Source organism: Triticum dicoccoides, chromosome 1B, assembly GCF_002162155.2.
Source record: "Triticum dicoccoides isolate Atlit2015 ecotype Zavitan chromosome 1B, WEW_v2.0, whole genome shotgun sequence".
NCBI lineage: Eukaryota > Viridiplantae > Streptophyta > Magnoliopsida > Poales > Poaceae > Triticum > Triticum dicoccoides.
Window position 1 is genome coordinate 112,503,600 of NC_041381.1, and position 20,886 is coordinate 112,524,485.

General features: G+C 45.2%; 1 protein-coding gene and 1 long non-coding RNA gene across 10 annotated transcripts; both read left to right on the forward strand.

The window, feature by feature from the left end:
- The first annotated feature begins 4,505 nt into the window (after positions 1-4,505).
- Positions 4,506-10,584, forward strand: LOC119322468 (microtubule-associated protein futsch-like). Of its 4 annotated transcripts, none has more exons than XM_037595960.1 (5): positions 4,506-7,844; positions 8,372-8,568; positions 8,669-8,786; positions 9,767-9,876; positions 10,234-10,584. In XM_037595960.1, the coding sequence occupies exons 1-5, from the start codon at positions 4,563-4,565 to the stop codon at positions 10,268-10,270; spliced, it is 3,744 nt and encodes a 1,247-aa protein (XP_037451857.1). In that variant the 5' UTR covers positions 4,506-4,562; the 3' UTR covers positions 10,271-10,584. The 4 variants fall into 4 exon arrangements, with proteins under 4 accessions (XP_037451857.1, XP_037451865.1, XP_037451862.1 ...); XM_037595968.1 differs by having other exon boundaries at positions 10,237-10,584; XM_037595965.1 differs by having other exon boundaries at positions 9,767-9,873; positions 10,237-10,584.
- A 1,787-nt stretch (positions 10,585-12,371) lies between these two features.
- Positions 12,372-20,772, forward strand: LOC119322492. Of its 6 annotated transcripts, none has more exons than XR_005155675.1 (10): positions 12,372-13,052; positions 13,144-14,725; positions 14,927-15,012; positions 15,332-15,418; positions 15,513-15,589; positions 16,053-16,478; positions 16,578-16,706; positions 16,822-19,397; positions 19,493-19,582; positions 20,330-20,772. It is a non-coding gene; the product is annotated as an uncharacterized LOC119322492 (long non-coding RNA). The 6 variants fall into 6 exon arrangements; XR_005155685.1 differs by having other exon boundaries at positions 16,822-19,269; XR_005155673.1 differs by having other exon boundaries at positions 16,822-19,582.
- The last annotated feature ends 114 nt before the right edge of the window (positions 20,773-20,886 follow it).

Genomic DNA, 20,886 nt, shown 5'->3' on the forward strand with positions numbered 1-20,886 from the left:
TAAAGATAACCTCACGTATCGAGAGTACCCCGTTCGTATCCTCGATCAAGCCAAGCGTACCACTCGACGTCATAATATCAAGTTTCTCAAGGTTCAATGGTCGCACCATTCTGAGAAGGAAGCCACTTGGGAAAGGGAGGATCGTCTTCGACTCGAGTACCCCGCCTTCTTTCCGGAGGAACCTAAATCTCGGGACGAGATTCTTTTGAGTGGGGGTGAGTTGTCACACCCTAGCTAGTTCATGCATTAGAGTGTTGCATCATGTCTACTCCTTTATCAGAAATTTGAAATGGGGATGACAGAACCCCCAGCCCCCTCTGAAACAACTAGGGTTTACTAAAAATAATTTCAATGAACCTGAAATGCCCTTCTAAAATGTCCATCATTTTTGTCTTGGTTCAGAACCTCTGCCAAAAGTGGTGCACAGTTTTCTAGGTCATCCTAAGGTCTTTGAGTTAATTCATAAGTATTTGAATTTGGGCATTTAAAATTTATAAAATATTTCAAATGCTCAAATATCTCCAAACTAAAATGTTCCTTGCTGGAATTATTCCAACTAAGGACCAGATGCAGTTTGGTGATTTTAGGTGTTGTTTAGGTATTTTTAATAATTCAACACACTTACAGAATAAAAACAAAACCAGAAAAATAGGAAAACCCTTACCTGGCGCCTACTAACCGGCCCACCTGCCGGCCCAGCCCAGCTGTCGCACCAGCGAGCTGCTTGGCTCGGCCAGGCAGGCAGGCAGGTGCTCAGCGGTGAGCACCGCATGGGTGCCATGCACCTGCTCGCCGTCTCGCCGCTCCCCTCATCAAGCCTCGACGTGGATCATTTCCCCTCTCTCCCCCGAACCCCCCAGACACCTCCATTCACCCCCAGCTCCTCTCCCTCGCCCTTCCACGCCGTGGCCGACGCCATCGCCGCCACCCCCTCGCCGTAGCCGCGCTCTTCGTCAACTCCACGCCGCGCCACTCTGTCCAGGAGCTCCGCCACCCTCCTCTCCTTCGAGCAAGCCGAGCCCCGAGCGCTCGCGTGCCCCGAAGCCACCACACGGACCTCGCCCGAACCGCCGTCGCCGGAGATCCCCTTCAACGCCGTCGCCGCACCAGCTCGTCTCCGACCGCGTCGTCTGCTCCCACGAGATCGCCGTGAGCCTGGCTACCCTCTCCCCCTTCCCTTTCTTGCTCTCGTGCACCACCGCGAGCACACGAAGCTCACCCGCACGCACCTCCGTGGAGCTCGTCACCGACGTGCTCCCGGCCACCCTCCGGCCACCTCTCGGTGTCCATCGCACTCACCACGCCGCATAGGCCCTAACCATGCACTCCCCGCACCTCACCGCACACCCTAGCCCCGAGTTCGTCTCCACCCGAACTCCGGCGGCCGCCTAGGTCGTCGCCGGCGCCGACTCCGGCCACCCCGACCCCAACTAACTCCACCAAGAGCTGCGGTTCATCCCTAGCTCCACTTAGATGCCTTCCGCGCCTCATTTGGTGGCCGGAACGGCCAAAACCACTTCCGCCGCCGCGTCGGGCTCGCGGCGGTTAGACGCCGGCGTGTTTGACCTGACTTTGACCACGGGTGGGCCCTGGTTGACTCTGTTGAGTCAATGACAAGTGGGGCCCCCTCTGCTAATTAACCCCGATTAGTTTAAACTAATTTTAGTTAGTTAATTAAACTACTGACATGCGGGACCCACTGGTCAGTTTGACCTGGACCGTTCTGTTGACTTGCTAAGGTCAGCATGACCTCATGCTGACGCAGTAATCCTTTTCTGGAATTAAAATAAATCCAGAATGATTTATAAATTCCAGAAAATAACCCAAACTTCAAAAAATCATAGAAATTAATCTGTAACTCCAAATGCAAAGTTTTATATATGAAAAATGATCAGAAAAATCCAATCTATCCATCTGTACTGGTTTCATGCATGTTTAAACAAGCTAACTTGATATTTAGGGCAGAACAAGAAAAAGCACTTTAAAGGGCCATTTATGAGTTTGAAAATTGAATCTTTGGTTCAAATTGGTTCAAACCCATCTGGTCTTATTTGCATTAGCCCAACGCACTCATATTGCCATGTTACATGCATGCATCATATTGTCGCACATTGTTTGGTGATGGTTGTGTATCGGTGTTCTTTGCGGCAGGTTCTGCCTCCGAGGAGTACCGTGATTACCCTAACGAAGAACAATATCAGTGCATCGACCCATCAGGCAAGCAACCAACCATTTGATCATATCGATACAATCCCATGTTCTCGCTCCTGCTCTCTTTTACTGCATTAAGACAACGCGTTTCAAACTGCTGTGTGCTACGGTAGTTGAACCCATTTCCTCTGCATGACCTGTCATTGCCACAGTAACTAGATGAAACCCACTAGCATGTGTAGGAGTTGATTGAGCCATGTGTGTGTGATGTTCCTACCTTGCTATGCCTGCTATGCTTAGAGTCGTGTCAGGTCTGGTTCATCTGGGTGATGGTCTAGAGTGAAATGATCATGCTGGTAATGAGAGTGATGTGGTGAACACGATTTGGTAAAGGTATCGATGAGAGGCCATGTAGGAGTACATGGTGGGTTGTTTCATTGAAGCCGACCTTAAGCACTGAGATCTGTATGTGTGATTTAAGATACAGCTACTACCATGCATTGGGCCCTGAAATATGACCCCGCTCGACTTCTTATTCACTTTAGTCCTCTGTCCGGGAGTTGTAAGTAGTTTCTGGTGTTTGTAGCCTACTGGAGGCCGTGGACAGCGCTGACCGTAGGGGTGGGCTGTGATGCGATAGGTACGTGGCACGGTGTACCGGATACCCGTTAGGTATCTCGGGAACCCTGTACACATCGTTCGGGGCCGTATGGGAAACCTCGGCCGGACTCCCTGCGGATGGAACCTGGATAGGCGATAAACCTGGACTAGAAACTTAGGTGTTTAGGTAGGTCGTGGTCTACACCCACGTCGGCTTTCGCTTGAAGTCTGCCGAGCACATGTCGTGTGCAGACGCTAAGTGGTGGAAACATGTATGAAGAAGTACACCCCTGCAGGGTTAACATAATCTATTCGAATAGCCACGTCCGCGGTAAAGGACTACTTGATTGCCTATACAGTTCATAGACAAGTAAATGGATACTGCTAAAAATTTCAAGATAAGCGTGAGTGCCGAGGATGGCTCTTCCGTAGGATGGCGGAGGTGGATCCTCGGGGGTGTATTGAAGTGGTGAGTAGCGGACTCGTGTGCGCAAAACCATTTCAAGTTGGTGTATCGTAGGATAGCTTAGCCAAGAGTCAAAGCTGGCTTGCTGCAATAACCCCACCAACCCTTCTTGATAATATGCATGTATGTAGGATCTGATGTAAGTCTTGCTGGGTACCTTTGTACTCATGTTGCTATAATTTACATTTTTCAGAAGACGCTGCAACCCCTTCTGATGGGTTCTTCATAGACGTTGACATCGATGAGTAGACTGAGGCCCAGGTGGTGATCCTGAGCTTGTGAAGGACCACGTAGCATAGACAGGCTTTCTCAAGCCCCTTTTATTTCACTAGTTGTCTGTACTCAGACAAGATACTTCCGCTGTTGGCTTGTATGTCTGTATGACTTGAATGCTGGGTCTTATGACCCGTACTTGTGTATATGCTATGTATGGCTCTCTGAGCCTTAAATAAAGTACTTGTGTTGTAGAGTCATGTTGTGATGCCTTGTTGTATTTGCACATATCGAGCATATTGTGTGTATGATTGAAATGCTTGGTATGTGTGGGATCTGACTATCTAGTTGTTTATTCTTAGTAGCCTCTCTTACCGGGAAATGTCTCCTAGTGTCTCCATTGAGCCTTGGTAGCTTGCTACTGCTCTGGAACACTTAGGCTGACCGGCATGTGTCCTTCTTCGTTCCTGTGTCTGTCCCTTCGAGGAAATGTCACGCGATGGATACCGGAGTCCTGTTAGCCCGCTACAGCCCGGTTTACCGGAGTCCTGCTAGCCCAGTACTACAGCCCGGGTCCACTTGCTGCTGACCGACACGTTCGATGTTGGGTCATGGATGCCTGTCCCTGTAAGTCTGTGCCACTTTGGGTTTACGACTAGCCATGTCAGCCCGGGCTCTTTACCATATGGATGCTAGCGACTCTATCATATACATGTGCCAAAAGGCGCAAACGGTTCCGGGAAAAGGTAAAACGACACCCGTGAGAATACCGTGCGTGAGACCGCAAAGTGATATGAAGTGTTACATGCTAGATCGATGTGGCATCGAGTCGGGGTCCTGACACAGGCGCGTTGGCAGAGGAGCGTTGAGTGCACCACCGCCCCAAATGAAAAAATGAACACGGGTGTCCGCGCGGCCGACCCAAATAGACAGAAAGCGGATAGAACAAGGATTGGTTTGGGTGGTTGCGTTGGAGTTGCTCTAACACGCAGGGACGAGCGAAAAAACACGCAGGGACGAGCCCCTTATATAGAAAAAACACAGGGATGGGTTGTGGAACAATAGTGAGAAAAAAGAGAGGAGAAACTCGCGCATTCTGAGCGAGAGGGGGGAGGGGAATCCCGCAGCACCAATGTCGACGGCGGCGACGGGAGAGAGTGAGGCGACGCGGCGGAAGAAGAAAAAGCCGAAGCACGTGGAGGTGGGGATGGCTCAGTCGCAATCTCCCCATGCCTCCGAACCCCTCCCTACCGCCCCATTCCTCCAAACCCCAGCCCAATCCCCCGCTCCCGGAACCCCAATCCCGCAAGAGATGGCGGCGGCGGCGGCGATGAGGAAGGAGAGGAAGATTTGTAAGGAGAAGAAGGCGGCCTCGCTGCTCCTTCCCCCAAAATATAATTTGGAGGAGGGGGTGGCTCAGTCGCAATCTCCCCATGCCTCCGAACCCCTCCCTACCGCCCCGTTCCTCCAAACCCCAGCCCGATCCCCCGCTCCCGGAACCCCAATCCCGCAAGAGACGGCGGCGGCGGCGGCGATGAGGAAGGAGAGGAAGATTCGTAAGGAGAAGAAGGCGGCCTCGCTGCTCCTTCCCCCACAATATAATTTGAAGGAGGGGGAGGCGGAGGCCCGGATGGCGTCGATGAAGAAGAAGCAAAGGCGGAAGGAGCGCAAGCACGCGGAGATTATGCTGTCCTCCGCCGCTAAAACCCCAATCTTGCAGCAGGAGGAGAAGGTGACAAAGAAACGGAAGAGGAGGATGGAGCAGGAGCCATCCGGCAACTCGCCGTTGCCACTTCACCCCGGCGATGCCTGTAACTCATTCCTCCAGTCCCCCGCTCCCGAAATCCTAACGTTGGCAGAGGCGGCGGCGATGATGAGGAAGAGGAATATGCATAAAGAGCAGAATCTTCCTTTTGCCCCAAATCCTACCTTAGAGGAGCAAGGGGAGAAGGAGAAGAAGGAGCGCAAGCGTGTGGAGCAGATTTTGCTATCTCCTTCTACATCTGTTGCTGCTGAAACCCCGATTCAGGAGCAGGAGGTGAATGTGATAAAGAAACAGAAAAGGAGGAGGGGCCAGGAACCATCCGGCAAATCACAGGAGCCATTAGACAGTTCGCCATTGCTACTTCACCCCGGACATGTCTCTGAGCCCCTACTAGCTGCCTCACTCCTTCAGTCCCCCGCTCCCGGAATCCTAACATTGGAAGAGGCCACGGTGATGATGAGGAAAAGGAAGATTCATAAAGAGCAGAAGGTGGATGCGCTGCCTTTTGCCCAAAATCCAACCTTAGAGGAGCATGGGGAGGATGCCATGATGGCGAAGAAGAAGAAAAAGCGCAAGTGCGTGGAGCAGATATTCTCATCTCCTTCAACATCTGTTGCTACTGAAACTCCAATTCAGGAGCAGGAGATGAAGGTGACCAGGAAACAGAAGCAGAGGATGGGGCTGGAAGCATCCAGCAACATGCCGTTGCCACTTCACCACAGTCATGTCTCCGAGCACCCACTCGCTGTCCCATTCCTTCAAGCCGCCGCTCCTGAAATCCTAACGCTCAAACAGGCGGCAGCGATGATGAGAAAAAGGAATATGCATAAAGAGGAGAAGGTGGACGCGCTGCCTTTTGCCCAGAATCCTACCTTAGAGGAGCAGCGGGAGGAGGCCATGATGGTGACAAAAAAGAAAAAGCACAAGCGCGTGGAGCAGATATTGTCACCTCCTTCAACATCTGTTGCTGTAGAAACTACAATTCAGGAGCAGGAGGTGAAGAAACAGAAGCTGAGGAGAAGGCAGGAGCCATCCGGCAACTCGCCATTGCCACTTCACCCTGGCCATGCCTCTAAGCCCCTACTCGCTGCGCCATTCCTTCAGTCGCCCGCTCCCAAAATTCTAACGTTGGGAGAGGCGGCGGTGGCGGTGACGATGGGGAAGAGGAAGATGCGTAAGGAGCAGAAGGTGGATGCGCTGTCTTTTGCTCAAAATCCTACACTGGCGGAAGAGCAGGGGGAGGAGGCCATGACCATGATGACTAAAAAGGAGCGCAAGCGTGTAGAGCAGATACTGTCATCTCCTACATCTGTTGCGGCCGAAACCCCAATCCAGGAGCAGGAGGTGAAGGTGACCAAGAAACAGAAGCAGAGGAGGGGACATGAACCATCTGCCAAGTCAACATTACCACTTGACCGTGGCCAGAGTCGCTGTGTTCAATCACATGGAGCCAAAGCTCCACCAAAACAAGATGGAGAGAATGATGGCTGCAAGGGTATTAAAAAAAGCAATGGCAAGAAACCCCGTGTCCGTGTCCTCAACAACCGTGAGCTCATCCAGGAGGCAAGAAAGCAGCCGCAGCCGCTGCCCGAAGGCTTTGTGCCGTTCAGCAATTTTGTTGCCAGTTGCACAGAGCAGAACGCTGACCATTCATCGCCTTGCAGTGCATTCTTTGACCAGTTTCGCTATAACCCTGTCTGCGAAGATCGCAAACCCCCACTTCCCAGAACCCCTGATCGTCTGACCAGGTTGCCACCTCGAGGTTACTCATCATTTGAGTCATCTCAGCTCGCTGCAAATGAAGTTTCCAGGCCTGACACCACTCTAGCGTCCAAGACAAAGCAGCAAGATTCAGGTTCAGGATCACAAGAGAAAGTTAGTGTAGAAGTAAAGGAAAACCCTGAAAACAAGACGAGGGAGAAGAAGCAAAGGAGACTATCTGGCAAGTCACGATTGCCATTTGACTCCAGCCGGACTTGCTGTGTTCAGCTACAAGGAACCAAAGCTCTACCAGAACAGGACCAAGAAACTGATGCTCCAAAGGTTAACAATATTGAAAAAAGTAACAGCAAGAAGGCCCATGTCTGTGCTCCCAGCAAATGCGAACTCTTCAAGGAGATGACAAAGGAGCAGACGCTGACTGAAGGCTTTTTGGCACCCAAAGATTTGGTTTCCAATTGCACTGAGCAGAGTCCCAATTATTCATCGCCTTCTGGTGCATCCTTTGATCCGTTCTGCTACAGATCTGCTCGGCAAGATCTCAATCCCCAACCTTCTAGAAGCACTGATCATCTACCATTTGAGTTGTCTGAGCTCACTACGAGTGAAACCTCCAACGCTTTCAAGGCTAACAATTCTGTGCAGTCCAAGTCAAAGAAGAAAGATTCAGGTTCAAGCTCCACCTCAGGCTCACAGAAGAAACAAAATGTAAAAGAAAAGACAACCCCTGAGAAGAAGACGAGGATCAGGAAACCACGACCAGTGTTTACCACTGCTGAGAAGCGCTCAGACAAATACCGGCGCGTACCCTTGGACCAGCTGGTACCACCGCCACGCTCTCCTCATAATCTCTTGCAGGAGAAGTACGCCTCTGACCCGTGGAAGGTTATGCTCATCTGCATGTTCCTCAACTTAACACAGGGTATACAGGTAAGCTCCTAGATTGTTTGATTAATTGTCTTCCCTCATGAACTTTTGGAAACAAAACCATTGAACTGAATTCCTGCCAACTAATTTGACCGATGAGAGTTCTGATAGCTATGAAAGCAAAATAAACTTGCATGTGTTTCTGTAAAAGTGATTGAATAATCTTAGTGATCGTTCTTTGTTCCCACTTATTTCATATATAAAATTGGCCAATCATGCCGTTTGTCACTATTTGTAAGTCCAGAGGATAACCAAATTGGAATTGTCAGATGCATTTTATAGTTTATATATACAAGGAGAACTGCTGTTTCGTTTCGATGGATCTTTGGAGAACCATGTTGCTGCACAGGCAAATTTACCTGTTGCATGTTGTATGTTCCTATTTATTTATCGTGCTTGTCTTGTGTTGTGTAAGTGTAGCGCTGAACTTAGATTAGTATTCCATTTGTTTTAAGAAATAGTTCCCTGACCGTCAATACCATTTTCAAGTTTAAATACAAGAATACAATCCCCTCTGTTAACTAATGTAGGTCAAGAGGATGTTGGAGGGCTTCTTTGAACGCTATCCTGACCCTTGGTCTGCAATTAACGCTGATCCTGACAAGATGGCGGAGTATCTATCTCCTCTAGGGTTGCAGCATGTGAAGACACGCAATATCAAGAAATTGTCCAAGCAGTATGTTGGAAATGAATGGACCCATATTACGCAGCTTTGTGGCGTCGGCAAGTGAGTGCTGCCCTCTCAATTCATTTGTTGGATATGGAGTATTTGTCAATGGTGTTTCTTTTTCAGTCTGATTAGTAACTAGAAGTTATTCTTACTGCAGGTACGCAGCTGATGCTTATGCAATATTTTGTGCGGGTAGGGCGAGGGAGGTGGTACCTGATGATCACAAGTTAGTTGACTACTGGAACTATGTCTGCTTTGAGTTGCCCATGACGCAGGTAGTATTCTCGACACATACATTTTAATTAATTGTTCTGAGCTTACATTTTACAATTTCATGGCTTTGCGTGATGCTAATCATGAGCTTAAAATGCTCATGAGCTTCTCTGAACTTCTCCACGTTCGTACTAGCACTGGCTGCTCCACCTTGCTGTTCATGGTCAAACAACAGTTCAAATCCATGAAATGCACCCAAGGCCTGTCATCCTGATTTTTGAATATCTGCAACAATTTTAAAGTAATGTCGTTGAAAACTGTGTTTGTTCTCCATAAATATGTATGTTACGAGGCTGTCAAATAAGTAACTCCATCTGTGAGAACGGTGAGGGCATCTAGCTAGTGGCAGTATCATCTATAGTGGTCTGAGAGTGCAGGGTTGGTGCAGTAGATTAAGATCGAAACTTCCAGCATGCACAGAATACAGGATGGGGCTTTTGGCTTTACTGATCTGGATGGCATAATTTTCACAGGATTTGACGATAAAACCCTATTTAAATATGATAATTATGTTGTAGGGGGTTTGTTTTATTGTGAATTCGTAAAGGTTTCAGCTAGCACTGGTGCACTGAAGCAATTCCCATAAAACTAAGTAGAATCCAGAAATTGAGTTTCGTTCCCTGTTCCTGGATAGTCATCGTAGGTAGGATTTTGTGTCTATTTGCATCGGGTGCTATAAATAGCATACTCTATGGTCACGTGTGCTGATACTAATTTGAGTTTAGTATGTGAAGCAGTGGTATATGACCCTGGTCATTTGAGGGTCCGCTTGGTTCGGCTTTTACAGCCAGCTTCTGCTTTCCCACAGCAGAATCCCAACCAAACATGTTTCCAGCTCCCAGAATCTGCAAATGCAGCGACTTTGGCATACTGTATTTTTTGCAGCACCTGGAACCCAGCTTCCATCGCAGTGGGGGCATTCACGAAAATTACCCACCTGCCACTCTGTAAGTCCTACTGATTGGATTTCTTTTTCCTACAGAGCGTAGCCATCGGCTCCTCCCCTGATCAAATTCTTGCACGAAGAGGCTGCCCGCGCCCCTCCTCTCGGAGTCCCCTGCTGTGCCACCGCCTGCCCGTTCCCACTCGGTGGTAGCTCTCTCCCTCATTCAATGCTTCTGTTCAGTTTTTTTGTCTAATTTTCTTTGGACAGCATGTTTCTTTTTTCGAATTAAGGGCCAACGTTCCCAATTTCATTTCATTCAAAATGAAACCAATAACACATAAAGTCAGTTTTTTGCGGATTCCTCGAAAATGAAAGGTTCAGCTGAAATTAACATACATAAACCAGCGCCCAAATTACATTGACCAAAGCTATGGGCAGCACAGTTACCCCATATGATTAATTATTGTTTGGTTTGAATTGTACATCAATGCTATATTGTCGTACTGAATAGTACAGCATGGTTACTTGACATAGATGACTGAATCCTATTTCTCATTTCCTAGCAGATGGATTAGTCCAGTTCCAGTACATGTTCAGTGAAGTGCAAGGGGAAGCAGATGTGGATGACGCTATGCAGTCCTAGATGGGATAATTTTGCAGTGTAACTGGGGTTGGTTTTGCATGGTTCATGTACCTTGGATACTCTTGCTCCTTTAGATTAGTGTTAAGCCTTGAGATGATATTACCTGACAAGCACACTTGATGGATGCAGCGAGTTATGTTTGCAGGTGCCGTCTGTTAGTTTTTTTTAATGTATACTAGTACATATGCCCGTGCGTTGCAACGGGAGAGTTTTTTTGCGAGAAGCATCGGAAGAAATAATTGATGTGTCCATCAAAACGGTTTCCACACAATAGTGGGGCGATAGAGCAGAGAGTTGTGGTGTTCTCGTGGGTCATGTTTGGCCCGCGAGATCTTTATAGTAATGGGGTTGGTGGGAGTGGCGGCCACTATTCAATTCGTGCATTTTTTTCCTTCAGGTCCGCCTCCTTGTCGAGGTTGTGGTGACCTGATATTTTTTAAAACATGTGAGAATTTTTTTTCTCAATAAAAGTATAATTTGAAGAATAAGGAAAACAAAATTTGAAATAGAAAGATTTTTTTAAATTCACAAAAACTTTTTGAAAACATGACCATTTTTAAGTCGGAGAAACGAGCATTTCCGAATTTATGAACAATTTTTTAAAATTGGAACTTGTTTTGAACATTCAAATCTATTTCAAAAATGTTCTTTTAATCACGAACATTATTTTGAATTTGTGAACATTTCGATAAAATGAATATTTTTTGATTTTTTATTGTTTTTTAAATGAAATTTATTTTAGAAATCTAGAAAAAATTACAATTTTTTTAAAATGCGAACTTTTTTTATTTTCAAACAAATTTAGAATAAAAATAAAAATTTCAATTTCCAAATGTTTTTGAAAGTGGGAACAAATTTTCAAATTCTAAGATTTAACAAAAAATAGTACAAAAACGAAATTTTGGGAAATTTATTAAATTAATTTATGGGAAAAGGAAAAATTAAATTGGAAGAGAAAAAATAAAAATAGAAAAAGAACACACAGAAAATAAAAATGGGCCAGCCCAGCGACCGATGGGAAGCTCCAACTATATGTCGCACTGAGTAAAAAATAAGGTTTCCCAGCTGCGTGCGCAGGATATATATGAGTGGCTTTTCTGGGCCTTAGTGCGCGCGGCCGACGTACGAAATTCCGGACAAAACTTTTTATTTTTTAGCAGATGGAGCACGAAAATTTAGTACCACCTCGGATATAAGAAAAATATTTTTTATGGTGAACGGATGAAAAAATTAGAAAAACGCACCTTGCTTTATTAGTAGGTATAGATATAGATATAGATATAAATATGCTTGTGCCATCAGTTCAAAAGCTGGTACTGATTCATCGATTTTTGTTATATATTGGTGCCATCGGTTCAAAGGTTGGTACTGATTCATCGATTTTTGTTATATACGTGTGCCATCAGTTAAAAAGGTTGGTACTCGTCTTAGAAGAATGAATCTTCTTTTGTTTTAAATCTTGTATTTTTTTTGTGGGGTGAAAACATGTGTACGAAATTTGATTGAACAAACGGTGAGGGTATTTAGCTCATTCTGCCGGTGCTATTGGTCGCTCGGAGGTCCACTTGTGCTGAACTACTTTTACTAGAGATCCGAGTTCTTTTTGTAAAGAATATGATTGTAAAACAAATTGTTGTAAGTCAATTTTCTGTGAGAAGGGAGGCGAGGTGGAGCTCTGAGGCCGAGTGAAGAGTGGCCCGAGGCTGGAGATGACGCGGCAACATCGTTGTCAGTGAAGGGGAGTTTGAGGCTTGACGGTTTATGGTGCGGGCCGGGGTTGCCGGTGGCGGATGTTGGTAGCAGGCGGTTTTGGCTGGTGCTAGATGAGTTGGTGGAAGGAGGGTTAGAAGAGGAGGAAGATAGAGAAGCCGTTAGATTGCAATCGGACGGCTAAGAAAATGACTTAACCCAATTTGAATTCCCACGTAACTTATCTATCTCTACTCTTAATGGACGACTTAATGAATAGTCTCCGCGGTTTATTTTCGCTGGTTTTTTTTCGTCGTCCTCACACCTCCGGTTTTTTTTCGTCGCCAACGACGACCCCTCGCACGAAAGAAACCTCACGATCGAGGCTGCCCTCATCTATTCGCTACAACGACGGGAGCCATGCCGCCGCCGCCACCGCCACCGCGATCCCTGAAACGCCGCCGATCTATTCGCGACATCGATGGAAACCAGGCGCTAGCCACGGATCCCTTTGCCGGCGCCGAGCAGTCATCGAGGAGCCGGCGCCGAGGTCCTCAAGGAGGCGCCGCCGCCATCGTTGCAGGCCTCCGGGTTGCCATCGGGACACCGCTGCCGAGATCCGCCTTCGCCTTCGTCCGGCAGAGGCGGCGGAAGGCAGCCGGGAGGGGAAGTGCACAACGACCTGGAAGACATCCGCCCTCACGCGCTCATCGTCTTGCTCGATCTACCCGAGGGCTGCCGATGGGCGCCTCGGCGGCGGCCACGGCGAGATCTGCGTCTGGGACATGACAATCCCTCCACCCCGGTCGCCGGTGAGATTTCACTGCCTCGATCCTCCCGGTCCCAGTTTATCAGGTCATCCCTGACAAGAGGGAGCGAGAGATGCTACTGCCGGGCACGTGCACGCACGTGGGGTGGCCGCCTGCGAGCAGGGCCGCGTCCTCTCTCCTTCGTCGACTATGGCCTCCGAACCACTCCATTGTACCTCTGCGCCCAAGTGTCCGCTCCTCGATCTTCAACAGATTTGTTATCGCCTCTCTTCCGTTGCAGGTCAATCCCAATTTGATTTCTTATCTGCTATATTGCATTTGTTCTCCCAAATGGCTCATCGTGCCTTCTGTGTCAAAATTTGGAGATGTAGTTCTGAAAACCAGTGAACAAGGAGAAATTTGGAGATGCAGTTCTAAAAACCAGTGAACAAGAAGCACATGGGAGCCGCTCAATGCTCTACTATTGAAAGTTGAGTAGGTGATTATGAGATGAAGACGCTGGAAGAAGTTGGTGTGGTTGTTTGTCAGTAAAACTTATCTGTAGTCAAGTCATATCCAGCCCGTTGACCATCATCCGAATGCTTCTGATAATAATCAAGTGTTTTCTATTGAATATGTTACAATCCATTCTGAAGCAAACTGGGTTACTAGCAGTTTAAGAAGATGTTATACACCTGACTGGCAAAGATCTTTTTTATATCCACAATGCATTTCATGACGATCCAAGTATATTGCTGATCAAATAGAAAATATGTAATTTTCTGTTTCGGTAATAAACAGGCAATTCAACGTATAGCTGGGGCAGCCTGATTTCCTCTTACACATGCCCGCTAGCAGCAGCAGTTACGACCAGGCGGTTGCGGCCTAACTTGGTGGCTCTTCCTTTTTGTTTTGTGTTTGAATCAGATTTGGTGGTCTCGATTTTACAGGCATGTGTTGATCTTGGTCTTGTTCTGTATGCAAGTAGGGTACACTTGATGTTTCATGTTTGGTGAAAGAAAAGGAGCTTCCTATGTTGATTTCGGGCAAGACATACATTCTGCCATGCATTAGTAGATCAATTGCTTCTTTGTGTAGGGGAACGATTAGTGATTGAATCTCTCTGTCTCGTTTCTTGATTATCCAATTAATTTACCCTCATTTATGCATAAATTGGTCCGATTGAGTTATGCCATTTTTTTTTAATAATCTATATTGGTTCTATATATGACTAGAACAATATGATACGATGCACATCGGTCCGCTTTACTGGCAGCTATCCTTCAAGATTGAGGGGAGGCACTCTTGTGGACCAGCTCAATGTTCGAGGAGATACGGCTGACTAAACAAGGTTATTTTAAAGTTCTGTGTGGTTCATGTTAGCTATCTATCGGTAATAGTACAACCTTGATTTTTATGTCGTTCAGGTTTACCTAACCATCAGTAACATTACTTTCTATTGGAGACTTCTTACAGGAGGTGCTTATAAAATGATAGTTGAACATGTACAGATTTTGGATCACGATCATCTATTTACCAGGCATCAGTTAACTCAAGGCATCGATCAAAATCTAGCGTTATTTGTTGTGTGCATCATGGAGAAGACAAAGAACAGAGATTGTGTGATATATCCGATAGCGTAATATAATTTTCTCTTGCATATTTATAATCTGCCATTTGAATGATGTTTTCTGTGTTGTAGTCAAATCAAGACAATTTGCAACTTTGGTGTTGTGACGTTGGAGGTCGTGCTCAACAGCAATGGGGGACTGTTCGTTGATGCCCGACCCATGATGCCGGCGAAGGAATGAGAGTCGACGAGGAGTGGACGCCATGGGTTCGTGAACTGGCGAAGCCTCCGTTGTCCGTTTGGTAATATCCGACGCATCAGAGGCATAGTATGACTTGTCTCGATTATGATGTCGTCTACAAACATCCAACGGAGGGGAACCCGTCCCAGTTTCCATCTTGATGGTAAGTTCTCTAATCTTCTATCTCACGGGATGTGATGTGGTTGCCTTCATTTTGGCTTTTGACAAAGGGTTGAAATTAGCTTATGTGCTTCCGACAATTAAAATTCCAGTGATATTTCCAGCAATATATAATTTCTAAATCATTTCCAGCAATATGTGAGTTGTTTGCTTGCTCAACCTTACGCTGGGATCATGTCTACAGACTACAAATAGAGGGAAGTTGGTCTGTGCCTTACTAGAGACAGATGAACCAATAAAATGATTGGAAAGGTTCTTCCCAAGGAAAAGGTAAGCTGAATCTTGTACAGTTTACTTCATAATATATTTTGGTCAGTATGTTGTTTATTTTCTGAAATTGATACTCCATTGTGGATTACCTATGATGAAAATTACATTCTCTGCGGGCGCTGATTCTGATATATTACTATGGGCAAAGGAAGTTCAAAATTTATCTCAATCAAACATGTGCAAAGGAAAATCCAAAATATGTTATGTCAGTAAAAGATTCTTAAACCAGTGCGTTGCCACGGGCTAACAAATCCAAAATATGTTATGTCAGTAAAAGATTCTCATTTGAATGATGTTTTGTGTGTCCTCGGATCACCAGGACGCCGCCGTCGCTTCGGATCCCCACACGACGCCAGCATGGGCCGTGACAACTGATGAGCACGCTCCACCCCCATTCCTGCCACAGGTCTTCACAGTCGAGGCTGCCTCCTCATTCCTTTCTCTAATCTTTCATTCAACTACTCGAAGTAAACAAACCGTTTCTTCTCTTCTATATGTAGATGAAGAAAAGTAGGCTCAATCAGGCCATGACCAGAGTTGAAGAAGGCTCAGGCAGATGGTGATACTCTCAAACCAGGTACGAGCATGATCCCTTTTCACCCCTACAGCTCTTGCATGCCTTCAAAGCATCTGATCTTGGTCGTTGCAACCCTCCTTCTCCTTGATGCGGACAAAATTGATAGGCTTGTCCTGATTCCTTATGTCTTATTTTTCATGTTCTACTTTGCCTTCATGTGTGCTTCAAGCAGATGGACTTTGAGATCCCGCTCAAAATTTGGGCTAAAATGTGGTTATATTATTAAAACTTCAATAAATTGTAAGACTGAGAAATATGTAGTTGGTCAAGCAGCCTCAGCTTATAGTTGAGAGCGCCCAGGGCTGATTGACAACTATGTAGGTCAGTTTAACCTCGGTTATGGATGCTCGCACATAAACTTTGCCCTGGGAAGACACCATAGCATGTACAAGGATTAGGCTTGTTATTTTCTGTACTGAAGACAGTATTCATGGTAGCATGCATTTTCACCTTTTTTTTGTAGGAGACCCCAACCCGGTAACCAAGACATGGAAAAGTGGAGTGCGACCGTAAAAAATGCTCATCAAATTGCTGGCTCCATGTTGCCTATCCACTGTCATCATACTTGTTTGCATCAAAACGTCTCCGTTGATGTTGAATATGAAACAGTTGCCACTGTCCCACCAGCAGCACCGAAGACGAGCCCAGCAGCAACATGATGGAGACCAGCAGTACTTCTTGATCCGGTATCTGAATCATTGGTCGTCAGTGTTTCCGCGGAAAGCGTGTAGAGGGAGATGGTTCTGCCGATAACCGGCACACTAAGGTAGGTGTAGGTCTGGACGCTGGTGCTGTTGGAGGCGCGCCGGTCGAGCTCAGCCATCACTCAGCCGGGCAGTACTTTGAGCTGTCACAGAAATATCATGATCATCTTTTAGCGAATACAAAGGTGTTTATAACTTCATAAGCAAAGACATGTAGTGTTGCTTGTATATTGAGAGATACTACAGGAATTGACACAGTCATAGCTTTTTTTCACATGTAACAGGCTAGGCGGGGCGGTCGATTTGCAGCGGGGTGGCGTGAGGAATATCTCGTTTGGAAGAGCAGGTGGAGTACAAGGTCGCGTCAAGGTCCAATGACCGGAATATCGGCTCCACAGAGGACGCCATCACAGGTGCGTTGATCTCAATCTTCTCCTCCATTGCCATTGTCTTCATTACCCGTGTGTGTAGCAGGTGTGCTCTCACACTCAAGAATTTTCAGTACGTGATGGGTTCTTTCTAATTCAGATCTTGCTTGCCTTATCGTGACATCTTCTTTGCCATGGTAAGCACATCATGGTTCGTTCGCCCTCATGACTTTTTATTATGACATTAATGGAGTTCAGAAAGCAGTTTTAGTGAAGATCGAATGGTTTTTAGATTAAGTAGATAATACAAGAGTACTCTTCTGTAGTGTATTGTTGTTCAACTGAGACATATGCAGTGGGTTTGATGGCCGCAGGATAATTAAAGCCAAGGTAAAGTCTATACATTCACAATTCCTATTGTTATAAATAGGAAAAAAAAGATATAGGCGAATACTACTGTTTTAGATGCCGGTAAAATGGACTAGAATTTCATGAGCTGTTTAGTCAGCATGCTACCGCTCATCAAAGGCGGAGGACCAAATTTTTTCGAGGTAGGTCAGCCGAGACTACAGCACATGAGACTTCCTCACTGCTAGCCTCTAGCGCCAGGGCGTGCGTCTTCACCGTCCACCTTGGCCTCCGGCACAAACGCTCCTGCTGCTTGCTGCTAGGCGCTAGCCCGCTGGGGTTCGCGCGTGGCATGCGCCAGGGCTGGTGGTTTGTGTTCTGCTGTTCCTGTTCATACCTTTGTGATGACTGGTTCGGTACGTCGTGTGTGTGACGTATGTGCAGCCATCAGGCAAGGGCATGACCCAAATAAGGATCCTTCTAAGAAGTCACGACCCAACATCAAAGAGAACTCTTCCTTTCATTGACTTATTGCACCTGTCATCCGTCGATCGAGCGTATTTGCCGGAAATAAAGGTTGTGCGGACACCCTGTATCTTCAGTATTTCTCCCACTTTTTCTTCTACATGTGTAAATGTAGTTACACTTGAGAAAGCGAGAAATATTTGTTTTGTCAAAAAAATGACATATCTTTGTTATCTGGATGCCCGTGCGTTGACAGGTGCGTGTGTGTTTAGCAATGGGAGCTATATCCCAAGTGCATGTGTTTAGATAGTGAATTTAAGTACTACTTATTTTGGCAAAGTGTCCTTTCCAGTATGGTTTTGAATTCAGAATTGTTACATAAGGAGCACCGGCGATTTCATTAATCTACAAAAATATAGATTGTTCCTTCGAACTACCTGTTTCTACTCTATTAGATGTTCGTAAGCAATATTATGCTATTAAGATGCCATTTTTTAAATTGCCTTTTGGCCTTTGGATCACGACTATTTTTGTTTTGTTTCATTTTAAGTAAAATTGAGCAGGTTGTGTGTCCTGTTTTGCACACATTTTTGCTTCGGTAATGTAAGTCCATTAACCTTCAATTCTTCTATACTTCATATGATTATGCAATCTACCACTTACATGTAAAGAGTGTCATATCTTAGTTTGCTGCAATTTATGCCCCTACAGAAGAAACGGTTTCAGGGCAAGGCAACAAAAGTTATTACAGCATAGAGCTTCTATCAAGTAAATTTCCTAGCAAAGAAATGAGCACTTGCTTCCTGGAACATGTGTCAGACCCTGATGGCATGTTTCTTGACAGCAGCGCCATGGAAGTCTTGCTGGGGCTTGGCAGCCTTGCATGTTTATACCTTAAACATGTTCCAAGACTGCTCAACGACAAGTTAAATTTTGACCCTCCCTGAATGGTCTCTACAAGGCTACATGGGCCATGGGCTGAAGTATATCATGAGATTTACCCAATCCACCTTACATTCAACTATGCACAATAGCGATGCCATGTTTTTAAATAATCTATATATATGCTTCTACATTGAAATCCAATTTCATCATAATTTTGCTATTTGATAATAGTATAACACTGGTAGACGTATGGGTTGTCCCTCTAAAATTTAAGCTTCGTCTCCATGCTTGCTTTTGTCTATTGGTACCCTGATTTTCTTAGAAAGGTGGTCTTGTGATTACTGAGTTAACAGCTGCTGTCGAAATATTCAGAAAATTCAGTTTTATTTGAGTCGTAGCTGTAGTTGTTTGAACTCAGTTTCGTCAGCTTGTTTTCTTCAGTTAAACTTTAGCAGAAACATACCAAGCTGTGACGATGTCCTAGATTGTTAGGATAGATCCTCGCAATGATTGGATCGTGGGATGGCACGCCACAACGGTCACGGCGATGATGCAGAGAGGTGTGCAAGGAGTTCTAGGATGGCGGCACTCACAACTCGGATATGTCATGCTTTTCCCTTTTTCAGTTAGCATTGTAATCACTCAATAAATAGAGGAGGGAGAAGAAAAGCTGTAGACTGAACACAGCACAAAACATCGTCTCTCTCTCTCTCTCTCTCTCTCTCTCTCTCTCTGTTAGCTCTCCAATTTATGAAATATTCAGTTTTCAGTGGTTGCCCTTTTTATATATTTTATTTTAACTAAATTCACATCTCCATGGTTCAGCCCGTCTTTCCGGCTTGAGGCTTATCAAACACTTTTGGGTTCAAGATTCAGGACAAACAAGGCAAGATGCACAAATTTAACTGTGGTATGCACACTCATTTTGGTGTCACACAACTGGAGTTATATCATCGCTCTTTCTTTTCCCATGTCATGCCCAGTAATTTATACTATTGTTCAAGCTCCATTGATAAATCGAACCTACCTCAAATTCTGGTACTGTTCAAGCTCCATTCTCTATATATGTGCCTATATACCTATATCACTGTCAGTTCTCTAAGGTTTCTTCTTTTCCTAATACCATTTGACAGTACGAAGATGATGATCACAATAAAGTCATGCTCTCATCGGATTCCGACCATATAGCGACTGGGTACCATGCAAAGCAAATCGCTTGGAAGGTAATAAGAGGCAAATTCAACCTTCACTCTACAAAATCTGCAACACATCATATTAATTGGAAACTCAAATCTTGATTGCAAAAGTTAAGTCTGTGCTATAAATGCAGGCAATACAAAAGGTAGGAAGGACTTAGGAAGGTTCTTTTTTTGTCCTCATAATGGGACAATTTAACTAAGTTGCTCTCTGCTGGTTGTTTGAAGACAAATTATAATGTGTAACCTACCAAATACTCCCTCCGTTCCTAAATATAAGGTGTATTAGTTTTTCAAAAAGTCAACTGTTGTCTATGTTTGACCAACTTTACAGCAAAATATATAAAGATTTATAATACTAAATATATAAAATGTAAAAATATAGTTCATGCTGAATCTAGTGATAATGATTTGGTATTCTAGATATTGGTATTTTTGTCTATAAACTTGGTCAAACTTAGAGAAGTTTGACTTTTTTAAAAAATAATACACCTTATATTGAGAAATGGAGGGAGTACTAAATTAAACTTTATCCTCGGTTCCATGTTATTCCATGTAGTAGTGTATGCGGGAATTATATTGATGATTTCATTTTACCTTCATATCTGCTTAATTTTCTTACCAAACACAAAAGCTCTATGTCTTGATGTGTTCATAGAAGCGAAGATATAACTCATGATGCAAGCCTAATACGCTGATAATATTTTTACGGTTCAATGTTCCTATGAGGGGAGTGGGTGGGGACGACAATGAGTGTCTTAACATATCAAGCAGTTGCCGCCTATGAGGGGAGTGAGTGGAGATGGCCAGATCTGTGCGGCGGAGGGGCGATGGAAGCTCGAATGGAAGATTTCTCGCCAGCATCGGAGCAATTTATTGTCCAGATCGACCATAAAGCTCCTACATAGACATGAAGGATTGTCATTATTAAGAAGTTCAATCTTTGGAAATTCAGCATGTGACACTGTAAAAATAGAAAGAAGCTAGAAAATTGTCTCTGGCCGATTTCGTATGTAGCTGTGAGCATTGCTAATTTCTGTCAACATGAACGAGATCTGGACTATTTATATAGCTACCATGTGCTCAACAAATTGTTTGATAATGTAACACTCCTGAATAGATTGATGTATGATAAGCACATGTGTTAATCTTGGAGCAGATGATAGATTGTCAGTTGTGCTGAATTGATATTTAATGACTATTCATATCAAATTTTTAAATAGCCTGCTATAGGCTAGCTATAGCCTGTCTATAACGGTTTGATCAGCCAGAGACAATGGCATAACCCGCTAAACTTGCAAAATAGCTGGGTATAGCGGTCTATAGCGTCA